The sequence below is a fragment of the Syzygium oleosum genome, unplaced genomic scaffold, assembly GCF_021117445.2.
Source record: "Syzygium oleosum isolate NSW1041296 unplaced genomic scaffold, Sole_v2.1 Sole_v2.14, whole genome shotgun sequence".
Lineage (NCBI taxonomy): Eukaryota > Viridiplantae > Streptophyta > Magnoliopsida > Myrtales > Myrtaceae > Syzygium > Syzygium oleosum.
Window position 1 is genome coordinate 4,834,538 of NW_026607498.1, and position 12,728 is coordinate 4,847,265.

At 42.0% G+C, this 12,728-nt stretch overlaps 1 protein-coding gene across 1 annotated transcript; it reads left to right on the forward strand.

The window, feature by feature from the left end:
- Positions 1-1,087: 1,087 nt before the first annotated feature.
- On the forward strand, positions 1,088-11,126 carry LOC115689199 (brefeldin A-inhibited guanine nucleotide-exchange protein 2). Its single transcript, XM_030615192.2, has 11 exons — positions 1,088-2,518; positions 3,588-3,905; positions 4,028-4,370; positions 4,473-4,895; positions 4,983-5,275; positions 5,732-6,005; positions 6,268-6,761; positions 6,867-7,188; positions 7,294-7,672; positions 8,946-9,631; positions 10,192-11,126. Exons 1-11 carry the CDS (start codon positions 1,290-1,292, stop codon positions 10,801-10,803), a joined length of 5,373 nt encoding a protein of 1,790 aa, XP_030471052.1. The 5' UTR covers positions 1,088-1,289; the 3' UTR covers positions 10,804-11,126.
- Positions 11,127-12,728: the final 1,602 nt, after the last annotated feature.

The following is a 12,728-nucleotide window of genomic DNA, read 5'->3' on the forward strand; positions in this document are numbered from 1 at the left end:
CATAAATTTCGGGACATAAGGGCTTAACTATTTATAAAACTGGAAGAGGGACTGCTATGTTGATATTGCCTGTGATCCTACTCTTGCCTTGGAGAAGTTGCTATTGGGGTTTGAGAGGCTAACATGGTCGAATATCGAACACGACTTATTTACTCTTTACCTCGTTTCTCGATATATCAATTTACATTATACTGTGTACGACGATTAATCTCTCCATATGGCAAAACAAATCGAAAAGATGGTTACGAATCTCGGGGTTCCGGGCAATAAACTTCATGAAAAGCACATTACCAAAGCGCACAACATTAGTTCAATTATATAATCCTCAAAGTTATAGCTCACTCGTAAATTAGATTTTCAATGCTGGCTAAAAAAAATCAAGAGTCTTCAAACCTCTGGTCCTCCCTAATGACCATCTTATCGCGTTTGGTAAGTTAAATTCTACTCATATCACGGAATTTAAATTCATTTATGTAGATAGACCGGCAAGCCATAAATCAAGAATTCGAAAGCTACCCTATCAGAGTCGGTCGTCGGTTTTTGAAATGGGGTAACCCGATCGGCTGATTCCAAGGTCAATCCAGGAACCGGGACTTCCTTTTCTCGATTTTAAACAAATTTTACGTAATTATAAGTATTATTTTAACAAAACATACATATGAATAGTTTGTAGCATAATGATTAAGGCATCGATGGATTTTTCCAATTTGCTCGATTCCCAAATCGGCCCGCTTTGCTTGCGCGGCCCTACCAACCATTGACGGCGGAGAAACGGCGGAGGCCAATCCAAGCGCTTCCTCTCGCAGAAGTCCACCGGTCTGACCCCTCTTCCTGCCTCCAGCCGAAGGCAGAAAGGCACCCGATCATTAAAAGATACTCCACCGTTTCTTCCATCAGCATAATTGACCGCACTTTCCCCGGAATACCCTCAAATCCGACACATAATCACGGCCCTTGCCACCTCGAAATCTAGAACTATACAGTATACGCCCCTCCACAGCCGCCAGGATCCAGGCGAAGGACGGGAGGGGCGCTTTCGTCAAATCGGCCCCCGATCTCGGACTTCCCCTTAAAAAAAAAAAAAAAAAAAAAAAAAACCCCCGATCTGAATCTCGAGCTCTCCATCTCCTGCGCGTAACAGCTCTCACTCTCTTCCTCTTCTTCGTCGAACGACATTTCCACGACCCTCCCTCCCCCTCTCTCCCTAGGCGGATCGGAATCTCGCGCCGCCGCCTCCGCCGCCGCCGCCGCCGCCGCCCTCGCCGCCTGGTCGAACTACTCCGGGGGGGATGGCTTCGCCGGAGGCCGACTCCCTCTCCCGCCTGACCCTGGTGGTCGCCCCGGCCCTCGAGCGGATCGTCAAGAACGCCTCCTGGCGCAAGCACTCGAAGCTCGCCCACGAGTGCAAGTCCCTCCTCGACAAGCTCACCCCGCCCAACAAATCCATCCCCTCCTCCTCCTCCTCCCCCCCCGGCGGCCCCCGACCCGACCCGGACTCATCCGCCGACGACCCGGAGTCCTCCCTCCCCGGCCCGCTCTTCGACGGGCCCGTCCAGTTCTCCCTCGCCGACTCCGACTCCGTCCTCGTCCCCCTCATCAACGCCTGCCTCTCCGGCAACGTCAAGATCGCCGATCCCGCCGTCGACTGCCTCCAGAAGCTCATCGCCCACGGCTACCTCCGCGGCGAGGCCGATCCCGCCGGGGGCGGCCCCGAGGCGAAGCTGCTGGCCAGGGTGATCGAGTCCGTCTGCGCCTGCCGCGAGCTCGGGGACGATGCCGTCGAGCTGCTGGTCCTGAAGACCCTGCTGTCCGCGGTCACTTCGATGTCTCTGAGGATTCACGGGGATTGCTTGCTGCTGATCGTGAGGACTTGCTACGATATATACCTGGAGAGCAAGAATGTGGTTAATCAGACGACCGCGAAGGCGTCCTTGGTGCAGATGCTCGTGATTGTGTTCAGGAGGATGGAGGCGGATAGCTCGACTGTCCCGATACAGCCGATCGTGGTCGCGGAGTTGATGGAGCCGGTCGAGAAATCAGACGTGGACGGGTCGATGACCCAGTTTGTTCAGGGGTTCATTACCAAAATTATGCAGGACATTGATGTGGTGTTGAATCCAGTGACGCCCGGTAAGAATCCGCTCGGCGGACACGACGGGGCGTTCGAGACTACCACAGTCGAGACGACTAATCCGGCTGACTTGTTGGATTCGACCGATAAGGATATGTTGGATGCAAAATATTGGGAGATTAGTATGTATAAGACGGCATTAGAGGGTAGGAAAGGGGAGTTAGCGGACGGAGAATTGGAGAGAGAAGATGATTTGGAGGTTCAGATTGGAAATAAGTTGAGGAGGGATGCATTTTTGGTGTTCAGAGCACTTTGCAAGTTATCCATGAAAACACCTCCAAAGGAGGCCGTGGCAGACCCGCAGTTGATGAAGGGAAAGATTGTGGCTTTGGAGTTGTTGAAAATTTTGTTGGAGAACGCAGGAGCTGTTTTTAGGACAAGTGACAGGTAACTAATCCAGAACTAGAACGAATAAGAATCTGAGTGGTGCAATCTGTACTCACCTGTTACTGGAGGAGTTTTATGATGATGACTATGACTTACTGTGTGGTAGTTCATTTGAATTGGATTTATCTTGATTTACTGGTTATGCCATGACTGCATGATAGCTTCGATACAGGAACTTGTTCTGTGATATATCTGCGTAGGAACAGCATGCTAGAATATCATGGGACGACAGAATATAAAAATATCGAAATTGGAATCAGAGAGAGCGTGCTTTACTACTACGAAGTACATGTTTGATACAAGGGTTGCTTCAAACCTGAAGTGTGACCATAAGAGTTGAGAAAGAGGTGTACTGAGATTTTGCTGATCTAGATGATGAGAATAGCGTCTGGATGAGCTCACACAGTGTTCCGAAGTTTGGGATGCATGTGCAGTTTAGCTACACCGAATTACGGATAGGGATGTCTACTTGTTCTTTGGTTTCTAAAGCTTTTATTCATTGGAAGACCCTACCTTGCTAAGAGAAACTATCTTTAGTTGTTAACTTCTGGTTTGGAGGCTCCATTGCCTTTACACTGGCCGGATGATTGACGTCTTTAACATTATAAAGTCCAAGCTTTCTCAAGCTCACCTCCTTCCTTTGCCTCTATTCAAGCATTTGTTCTTCCTCTATGCTTTTTGCTTGTTTAACACTATTAAGTCGAAATCTCACGTCTTTGTTCAAACATTTCTTCTTCCCTTATTTGAACTGCGTTTTTTTATATTCTTTTCTTAATACGGCTTTGGTCTGTGAGTTTTCAATTGCTGATCAAAATCTTTCCCATTTTTTAACGACTTCTATTCTTCTGTGGAATCTGCCTGCTGCGCTTTCGTTGCCATCGGGCTCTTAACTTTGTGTCATATCCTTGCTTTGATGTTGTAACGATGTACTTAAAACATAAAAGCTCCCATCGTTTAGGTTTCTCTTTGTTTCCTTGTACGAAGTCACGTTCTTTCATTGATGTGACAAAATCTTCTATAAATGAAGCTCTCAAATTAATTTTCTGTCTGACTGATTTTGTTGTAACAGGTTTTTAGGTGCCATTAAGCAATATCTATGTCTTTCATTGTTGAAGAACAGTGCTTCCACGCTTATGATTGTTTTCCAGCTTTCTTGCTCCATTTTCATCAGTCTGGTTGCCAGATTCAGAGCTGGATTGAAAGCTGAGATTGGAGTATTCTTTCCTATGATTGTACTGAGAGTTTTGGAGAATGTTGCTCAACCTAATTTTCAACAGAAGATGATAGTGCTTCGGTTTTTAGATAAGCTCTGTTATGATTCACAGATCTTGGTAGACATCTTCATCAATTACGATTGTGATGTCAATTCATCTAACATATTCGAGAGGTACGTCTTTTTTCTTTAGTGAAATTTGCCCTTGCCCTTTCTGATACTGTAGTGCAGCAAATGGTGTAGCACATTTATCGTCGAATTCAATATGTCCCAATCCATTCTACTCATTGTTCCAGAATGGTCAATGGACTTCTTAAAACTGCTCAAGGTGTCCCTCCTGGTACTGCTACTTCACTGTTGCCGCCGCAAGAAGCAACCATGAAACTTGAAGCTATGAAGTGCTTAGTGGGTATTCTAAAATCAATGGGAGATTGGATGAACAAGCAGTTGCGCATCCCAGATCGCCATTCTAATAAGCTTGAACCAGTGGAGAACAGTTCTGAAGTGTCAACTTCTCCTATGGCAAATGGGAATGGAGATGAGCCTGTCGAAGGATCTGATGTTAATTCAGAAGCTTCAAGCGAAGCCTCTGAAGTTTTGACAATCGAGCAACGTCGGGCTTACAAACTTGAACTTCAGGTGTGTGATCGTCCATTTTCCTTAATGCAGGCAGAAATAATTTGTCTCCATTATTTGCTAATTCTTGTTTGGTGGAATCCCCTGTGAAAAAATTTCTGCCAGGAAGGTATATCCCTTTTCAACAGGAAACCTAAGAAAGGAATTGAATTTCTCATCAATGCAAATAAGGTGGGGAATACACCAGAGGAGATAGCAGAGTTTCTTCAGAATGCATCGGGCTTGAACAAGACTTTAATCGGTGATTATTTAGGTGAAAGGGAAGAATTATCGCTGAAAGTGATGCATGCATATGTTGAGTCTTTCGACTTCCAAGGAATGGAATTTGATGAAGCTATAAGGGTGTTCCTACGAGGATTTAGATTGCCCGGAGAAGCACAAAAGATTGACCGGATCATGGAGAAGTTTGCCGAACGTTATTGCAAGTGTAACCCAAAAGCATTTACCAGTGCTGACACAGCCTATGTTCTTGCTTACTCCGTCATATTGCTAAACACTGATGCTCATAATCCTATGGTGAAAAGCAAGGTACAATCACTTCATTTAGTTGATTGGGTGTTATATCATTGGAAGGTCTTCATATTTCTCTCTTCCTGTCTTCTTTGAACTGTGCAGATGTCAGCTGATGACTTCATAAGGAATAATCGTGGGATTGATGACGGGAAGGATCTACCTGAGGAGTATCTGAGATCACTATTTGAACGGATATCAAGAAATGAAATCAAAATGAAAGAAGATGATTTGGCCCCTCAGCAGAAGCAGTCTTTGAACACTAACAGGATTCTGGCTTTGGATGGTATCTTAAACATTGTGATTCGCAAGCGAGGGGAAGAAAATCATGTGGGGACCAGTGATGATCTTATTAGACACATGCAAGAACAATTCAAAGAAAAGGCTCGCAAGTCTGAGTAATATTAACTGTTTTCCTTTGTTATGAGTAATTTCCAATTCTGAATTCATTGTTTAATCATAATTTTTCATTTTTTTTTTCCATTTACCACTCCAGCATGTTCTCTTGTCAAACAGTTAATTTTTCCCTAATGGATGTTGCATTAGTCGTGCGTAGATATATGCCCAGTAAATTTTGCATCATAGTATCCTAGAGAAATTAATTAAATTAACTTGGCAATCGACATTTTGAGTGGCTTCGAATTTCTACGAGTTCTACGTAATATTTCTGCTATGCCCGTGTCGAATGGAAAGGAAATACAATGAATTTGACCATCTTCATGCCCCATCTAAAGCTATAGTATTCAACAGCACTTCGTGGATTTCTAATCTGGGCATGCGAGGTTTCCGTTTAGTGGTATGTTGGAAAGAAAATGGAGGCATTCTTTTTGATATATTTTTGTTGTAAATTGTAGGTCAGTCTACTATGCAGCTACAGATGTGGTGATTCTGAGATTTATGGTCGAGGCATGCTGGGCTCCGATGTTGGCAGCCTTCAGCGTACCGCTTGACCAAAGTGATGACGATGTAGTTTTAGCTCTTTGCCTCGAAGGCTTCCGCTGTGCCATCCATGTCACTGCAGTTATGTCCATGAAGACTCATAGAGATGCTTTTGTGACTTCATTAGCCAAGTTTACCTCCCTCCATTCACCTGCTGATATTAAACAGAAGAACGTTGAGGCAATTAAGGTTGCTATCTGGCCCTAAATTCTGTCACTCTTAATTTTTTTTGTTAATTCATGTTTTCAGTAATTGTTTTCAAATGATATCTTTATAGTTCTAGCACCATAAATCGGCATCTTATGTCCTGATTTGCTGATCTCTCTAGGTGTGCTCTGCATAGATGCTCAATTGATGCATGCACTACTGAAAAAGTACATTTCGCGATTAAAAATCCAGTTTAATAATACCTTACTGTTGATCTGATGTTTCATGTACTGGATGATGGTAGGCAATTGTAACCATTGCGGATGAGGATGGAAATTACCTTCAGGAAGCTTGGGAGCATGTCCTGACATGTGTTTCTCGGTTTGAGCATCTACACCTTTTAGGAGAGGGTGCTCCTCCAGACGCCACATTCTTTTCCTTTCCTCAAAATGAATCTGAAAAATCAAAACAAGCTAAATCAAATATCCTTCCTGTCCTTAAAAAGAAAGGACCGGGAAGAACTCAACATGCAGCTGCTTCTGTATTAAGGGGTTCATATGATGGTGGCAATGCTTCCGGGGCAGTCACATCTGAACAGATGAACAATTTAGTCTCCAACTTGAACATGTTGGAGCAAGTTGGAAGCTCAGAAATGAATCGGATTTTCACACGGAGTCAAAAATTGAACAGCGAGGCTATCATAGACTTTGTGAAGGCTCTCTGCAAGGTCTCTATGGATGAATTGAGATCTGCTTCTGATCCCCGTGTTTTCAGCCTAACAAAGATTGTAGAGATTGCGTATGCACCTTCCTTGCACTTTTTGCTTTTTCCCCTCTGATATTGGAAATTTGTTCTTAATGTGGAATGCTAGACTGTATATGTAATGTTTATGTCTTGTGACAGGCACTATAACATGAACCGCATCAGACTTGTGTGGTCAAGCATCTGGCACGTGCTGTCTGAGTTCTTTGTAACCATTGGTTGCTCTGAAAATTTATCAATTGCAATTTTTGCCATGGATTCTTTACGGCAATTGTCAATGAAATTTTTAGAGCGAGAGGAGCTGGCAAATTATAACTTCCAGAATGAATTTATGAAACCTTTTGTCATTGTCATGCGTAAGAGCAGTGCGGTTGAAATCAGAGAGCTAATTATCAGATGTGTCTCACAAATGGTTCTGTCTCGGGTGACTAATGTTAAATCAGGGTGGAAGAGCATGTTCATGGTACGCATACTAATTCTGTGTCTATCTTTTGAATTACAAAAAAAGCTTAGTTAGTTTTGCTCGATATGATGCTAATTATTATCATTGTTCTTGAACCTTTTTCAGGTTTTCACAACAGCAGCTTATGATGATCACAAAAACATTGTGCTCTTGGCTTTTGAAATAATTGAGAAGATTATACGAGACTATTTCCCATACATCACTGAGACTGAAACCACCACTTTTACAGACTGTGTTAATTGCCTCATTGCATTCACCAATAGTAGATTCAACAAGGAAATTAGCCTGAATGCCATTGCTTTTCTCCGATTCTGTGCTACAAAACTTGCTGAAGGGGATCTTGGGTCTTCATCACGGAATAAAGAAAAGGAAGCTTCAGGAATGATCTCTCCATCCCCTCGAAGGGGTAAAGATGGAAAGGTGGAGAACGGAGAAATCATGGAGAAGGATGATCACCTGTACTTCTGGTTCCCACTGTTGGCTGGTAAGGATGCAACACAACTTCCTTTTGCTGTACTTATTTTCCAATTGACCAGGAATGATTTACTGAGGGCACCATGCGATTGCTATCTCTGAAGAACTAATTAGGATGGAATAGTTTCTTAAACCCTCGGAAGGCTTCTCAATAAAAATTTGTTGCCTGATGCTTAATGAAAATAAGAGAGCTAATGGGCTTTTTATAGGATTTTCTCTGTTTCTTAAGGCCTCCACAGTTTGACAGCCAAAGGGCCTTCAAAGTTTTCTCCTTCATAACTAACTGAAAAATGTGAGGAATAAAAAGTAGGAAATGTAGATCAGTTTGCATGCCTATAGGTCCTTTATAGAACCAGTAAGTGTTTGAGGGAAATACTACTGTTTAATGTAGAAGGGAATGAACACTCTCTCAATATCTTCCTTTTATTCTTTCTTATTTGATATATAATTAAGGCTCAGATGAAGAGTACCAAGGGGGGTGCAACCTGTTACGAGGAGAAATATCCAAGATCTATAGAGAAGAAAGCATGTCAAATGACTTTTCCACTATAAGACCAACGAAATAGCGGAGAGCCATTTGTCCTTTACGACATGAACACGTTGGTTGTAGTGGGGGTGCTTCCATTATTCTCAAATTCCCTGTCTGTCTCTCCATACTATCAGAAAAATGGATTAAGACATTAAAACAAACTTTTTAAACCGGAAAACCTGACCATGATTAAAGCTTCTAAAACACAGAACAGAGCCATCCATTGATACGAGGAGTGCTATTCTGATATAAAATCCATCATAGATCATATTACCTCGTAATGATCTCCCGCATCACCTGCCATCTACCTCTCGATCCAAATCTACTCGATGCTGTTTATTGGGAAACAGTTGCTCTTACTACTAGCCATGCAAAAGAGATATGGAAGTCCACAATTGGCATAACTAAATTCAAACTTATCATGGAAAAATGACTCTGTGCCTTCTCTGGTATTAGCTAAGGAAAAGCATTTGCTGTCCCCAGACAATCCCTCTCCACATTCTAGAACCCAGCCTTAATCATCTGATTTAAGGATCTGATGCACATGGGATGTTGGTTCTTAGTGCCCTGGCTTTTATAAGAAACTATCTTCCTCAGTCATAAATCTTCGGAGTGATTAACTGACAAGCTTTGTGTTGATGAGGAGAGATTTGTTGCCGTACTATATGCATGGCATATTCACGAGAGATTTCTATGCATCCCTTTTTAGAGCAATTGGCCTGGACTTTTAGCTATTTGCATATGACTTCTACAGGTTTATCAGAACTCAGCTTCGATCCTAGGCCTGAAATCAGGAAGAGCGCCTTGCAAGTATTGTTTGAGACTTTGCGCAACCATGGACACCATTTTTCACTGCCTTTATGGGAGAGAGTATTTGAATCAGTACTGTTCCCCATTTTTGACTACGTGCGACATGCTATTGATCCTTCTGGAGGAAACTCACCGGGGCAAGAGCCAGACAGTGAGATGGGTGAGCTTGATCAAGATTCATGGCTCTATGAGACATGCACTCTGGCCCTCCAACTGGTTGTGGATCTTTTTGTCAAGTTTTATGGTACAGTAAATCCCCTACTAAAAAAAGTTTTAACACTTCTCATTAGTTTCATTAAGCGTCCTCACCAAAGCCTTGCTGGCATTGGTATTGCCGCATTTGTCCGTTTGATGAGCAACTGTGGGGATCTCTTCTCCGGTGAAAAGTGGCTGGAAGTGGTTCTGTCATTCAAAGATGCAGCTAATGCCACACTCCCCGATTTCTCTTATATTCTTAGCGGGGAAACCACAGTTGGGAGCTATGAACACACAATCAATAGACAAAGTAGTGATGAGTCCGCTGAGTCTGGAACTCCTGATGATAATCCGGAGGATGCAAGAGCTCGGCATCTTTTTGCTTCTATTTCTGATGCGAAGTGCAGAGCTGCTGTCCAACTTCTACTTATCCAGGTAGTTTCTTCATTTCATGGTTCTCAACTAAGGATGATAATAAACTTGTCAAAAAGATGTGAGGTCTGTATGTAGGGTGGATAGTAAAACCAAATTTGTATCTACATTTCTGTTTTCCATACTTGTAAAACTGACCAGGAACACGAAGTTGATCCTTTCTTAGGGAAGCTTGGTAGACTAGCCCTTAGAATTTAGGGCCATGTCTCTGTTGGAAACCCAGCAATGTCTAGAACTGAGACACTAAAGTTTATTTAACGAAAAGGAAATGAAAAATCCGACTCTCAGTCCCCTTAGGTTGGATTCCATAGCATATGCACCGCGTCTCTCAAGAAAAGGGAGTCATTCTGTAGGAGAAGTACACGATCGCCTTAGTTCCATTTCAGTCAATTTTTAGTATGGTTTACACCAAATAATTGCGGGACAAAGGGAAGTTCTCTAATTCTCCAAGCATTTGGTATCCGCTCCTTATCGTTTTCTTCTTAGGGGTTTAAAGTCTATTCACTTTTCCACACACTTTTCAGTTTTGGGAGAAATACTGAGTTTTCTTCATTGACTGACAGGCGGTGATGGAGATCTACAGCATGTATCGCTCTCACCTTTCTGCCAAGAATATATTGGTCCTCTTTGATGCCCTGCGTGATGTGGCATCGCATGCTCACAAGATCAACACCGATGCTGCTCTGCGTTCAAAGTTGCAAGAATTTGCCTCGATGACCCAAATGCAGGACCCTCCATTGCTACGTCTCGAGAATGAGTCCTACCAAATTTGCCTGACATTCTTACAGAATCTGATGCTGGATAAGCCTTCAGATTACGATGAGGTCGAGGTGGAGAAGCACTTGGTTGACCTTTGTCAAGAGGTTCTACAGTTTTATATCTCGGCTTCCTCCTCTGGACTTGTAACCAAGTCTTCTTCAGGAGAGCAGCCACGCTGGCAAATTCCTTTAGGCTCTGGGAAGCGAAGAGAATTAGCTGCCCGAGCTCCTCTCATCGTGGCGACATTACAGGCCATATGCAGTTTGGGGGAAACCTCGTTTGAGAAGAACTTGGCTTGTTTTTTCCCGTTATTCTCAAGCTTGATATGCTGCGAACACGGCTCGAATGAAGTCCAGGTAGCTCTGAGTGAAGCGCTGAGCGCATCAGTAGGCCCTGTACTGCTTAGATCCTGCTGATCTCCGGAAAAACGAACTTCCTGTTTGATATGTATGATAGTTTTGCTCGTGTAACTTCTCACCTCTTTTTCTGTAATAGCCATATTCTTTTTTCGGAATTAGAAGTGATAGAATATGAAGAGATAGAGATGTTTTTGCCTCTAGCAGTGGCTTTTGAGCTTCTTCAGTAGATTCCTCCCCAGTATTCACATAAGTTGCCGAGATCTCTCCCTCCTCTGCATGTGTCAATTATTCATCTATTTTTTCCAGAATATGATCAGAAACTACATTGTATGAAGGCTTGGATTTGGATTTGGATTTGAGAAGCGTTTTAGTTGGTTTCTCAGTCTGATGGTCCTGCTAATCTTTTGCATGATGTGTGGATTTCATAGGGAAATGACAAATGGCACAATCCATCTCTCCTCTTTTATTTCTCAAATTTACTCAATTTTTAGAAGGTTTAAGCATATTTTAAAGCACGTACAAATTATCATAATAATCTTTGTGCTAATCTTATTTTAAAGAGTTCTCTGCCTTTTAAGTTTTAAATAATTTCTTCGATGAATTACGTTAATACGATCATTAGTTATGCTTTGCTTACTAAGGTCCGAGGATAGTCAGTCCCATTAGCTGCCATGTCAGCTAAATTACAAGTAATGACTAATTAGCCAAGATTGATACAAAACCAATAGTTTAAGAAACCCTCAAATAGAAGTGAAAATTGGATTTAAGATAGACGACAAGTCGCCATGCCCTGCTATTTTTTCAATCTCAACTCTTTGGAGAATGTGTTATGGGAGTGTCACGGAATTGCAAAGTCACATTATCCACTCGGCCACTTCGCTAAATCGGATTAAATCCTAGATTTGATGGTATGATAGCAATACGGGTGGACACCAAAGTTTGATAAATTTTATATACGGTACTTGATCTAACTCACTTGCGATGCGCGTGCACCACTTATTTTCGTTCTCTCGATAAGATTGAGAGGATGTGATGAACAATGATTATCCGAGTGTTAGTCTTTTTGTAACTTAGAAAGGAAATTACTTGAGTAATGAAACTTGCTACTTTCTAGGAGGGAGGAGAGAAGTGGGTCATAAGTGGAGAGCGAAACATGTATTTTAGGGATAATTGTTCAAAAAAGTCATAAACCTATTATATGACCACTAATTTAGTCCTAAACTTTTTGATTATGTCAATTTAATCCTAAATCTTTTCAAGAATTTGGCAATGTAGTCTTTCCGGCCAATTTTGCAGGATATCACTGACATGGCAATTTAGTTAGTGTCGGTCATCCTACGTGGCATGGCCGAACTGGTGTGGACGGTTTTAGCAAGTTTTTAATTGTTTTTCCTTTTCTTTCCTTTTTTTTCTTTTTTCTTTTATATATTTTTTCTAGTTGTCATTGCCATCGTGGCTCTCTAGGCAAAGGTTGCTACACCCTCGCTTGTGGCTGCTGATCGGACAAAAAAGGAAAAAAATTGAAAAATTCAAAAATTGAAAAAATCGACTATGTCAGTGTTGGCCGTGCCATGTAAGATGGCTACCACTAACTGGACCGCCATATCATCAATTTTCGGCCAAAATTGACCAGATGTATTACACCAAAAAATTGTAAAACAAATCAATTAAGTTATGTGTAGTTAAAGGTTATCAAATGCATTTAATGACGTTAAGTGCTAAAATATTTAATTTTATATACTTAATGTGATTATCACTCACATCCTAAGCCTTCAAATTATTAGAATAACCAAATTGTTGAAAAAAAATTACGAGAGATATAATTTTTAATAGTGTAAATCAATCAATCATGTAAAAAGTCCAGGGTCACGTTCTACCTAAACCAACTTAGGCATAAGATAAATTAAAAAAAAGGTGACTGGTCCGCACTAAAACTTTGACCTTAGCCCCCTTGACTTGCGTAGCCGCCATGCCAAGGTCGG

What these genes read in the sequence shown, in the direction of transcription:
- LOC115689199 (XM_030615192.2), top strand. Translation starts at nt 1,290, where the DNA reads ATGGCTTCGCCGGAGGCCGACTCCCTCTCCCGCCTGACCCTGGTGGTC. An exon ending in ATCCTATGGTGAAAAGCAAG is followed by an intron (nt 4,896 to 4,982) that starts GTACAATCACTT and finishes TGAACTGTGCAG; the next exon opens with ATGTCAGCTGATGACTTCAT. An exon ending in ACAAAGATTGTAGAGATTGC is followed by an intron (nt 6,762 to 6,866) that starts GTATGCACCTTC and finishes GTCTTGTGACAG; the next exon opens with GCACTATAACATGAACCGCA.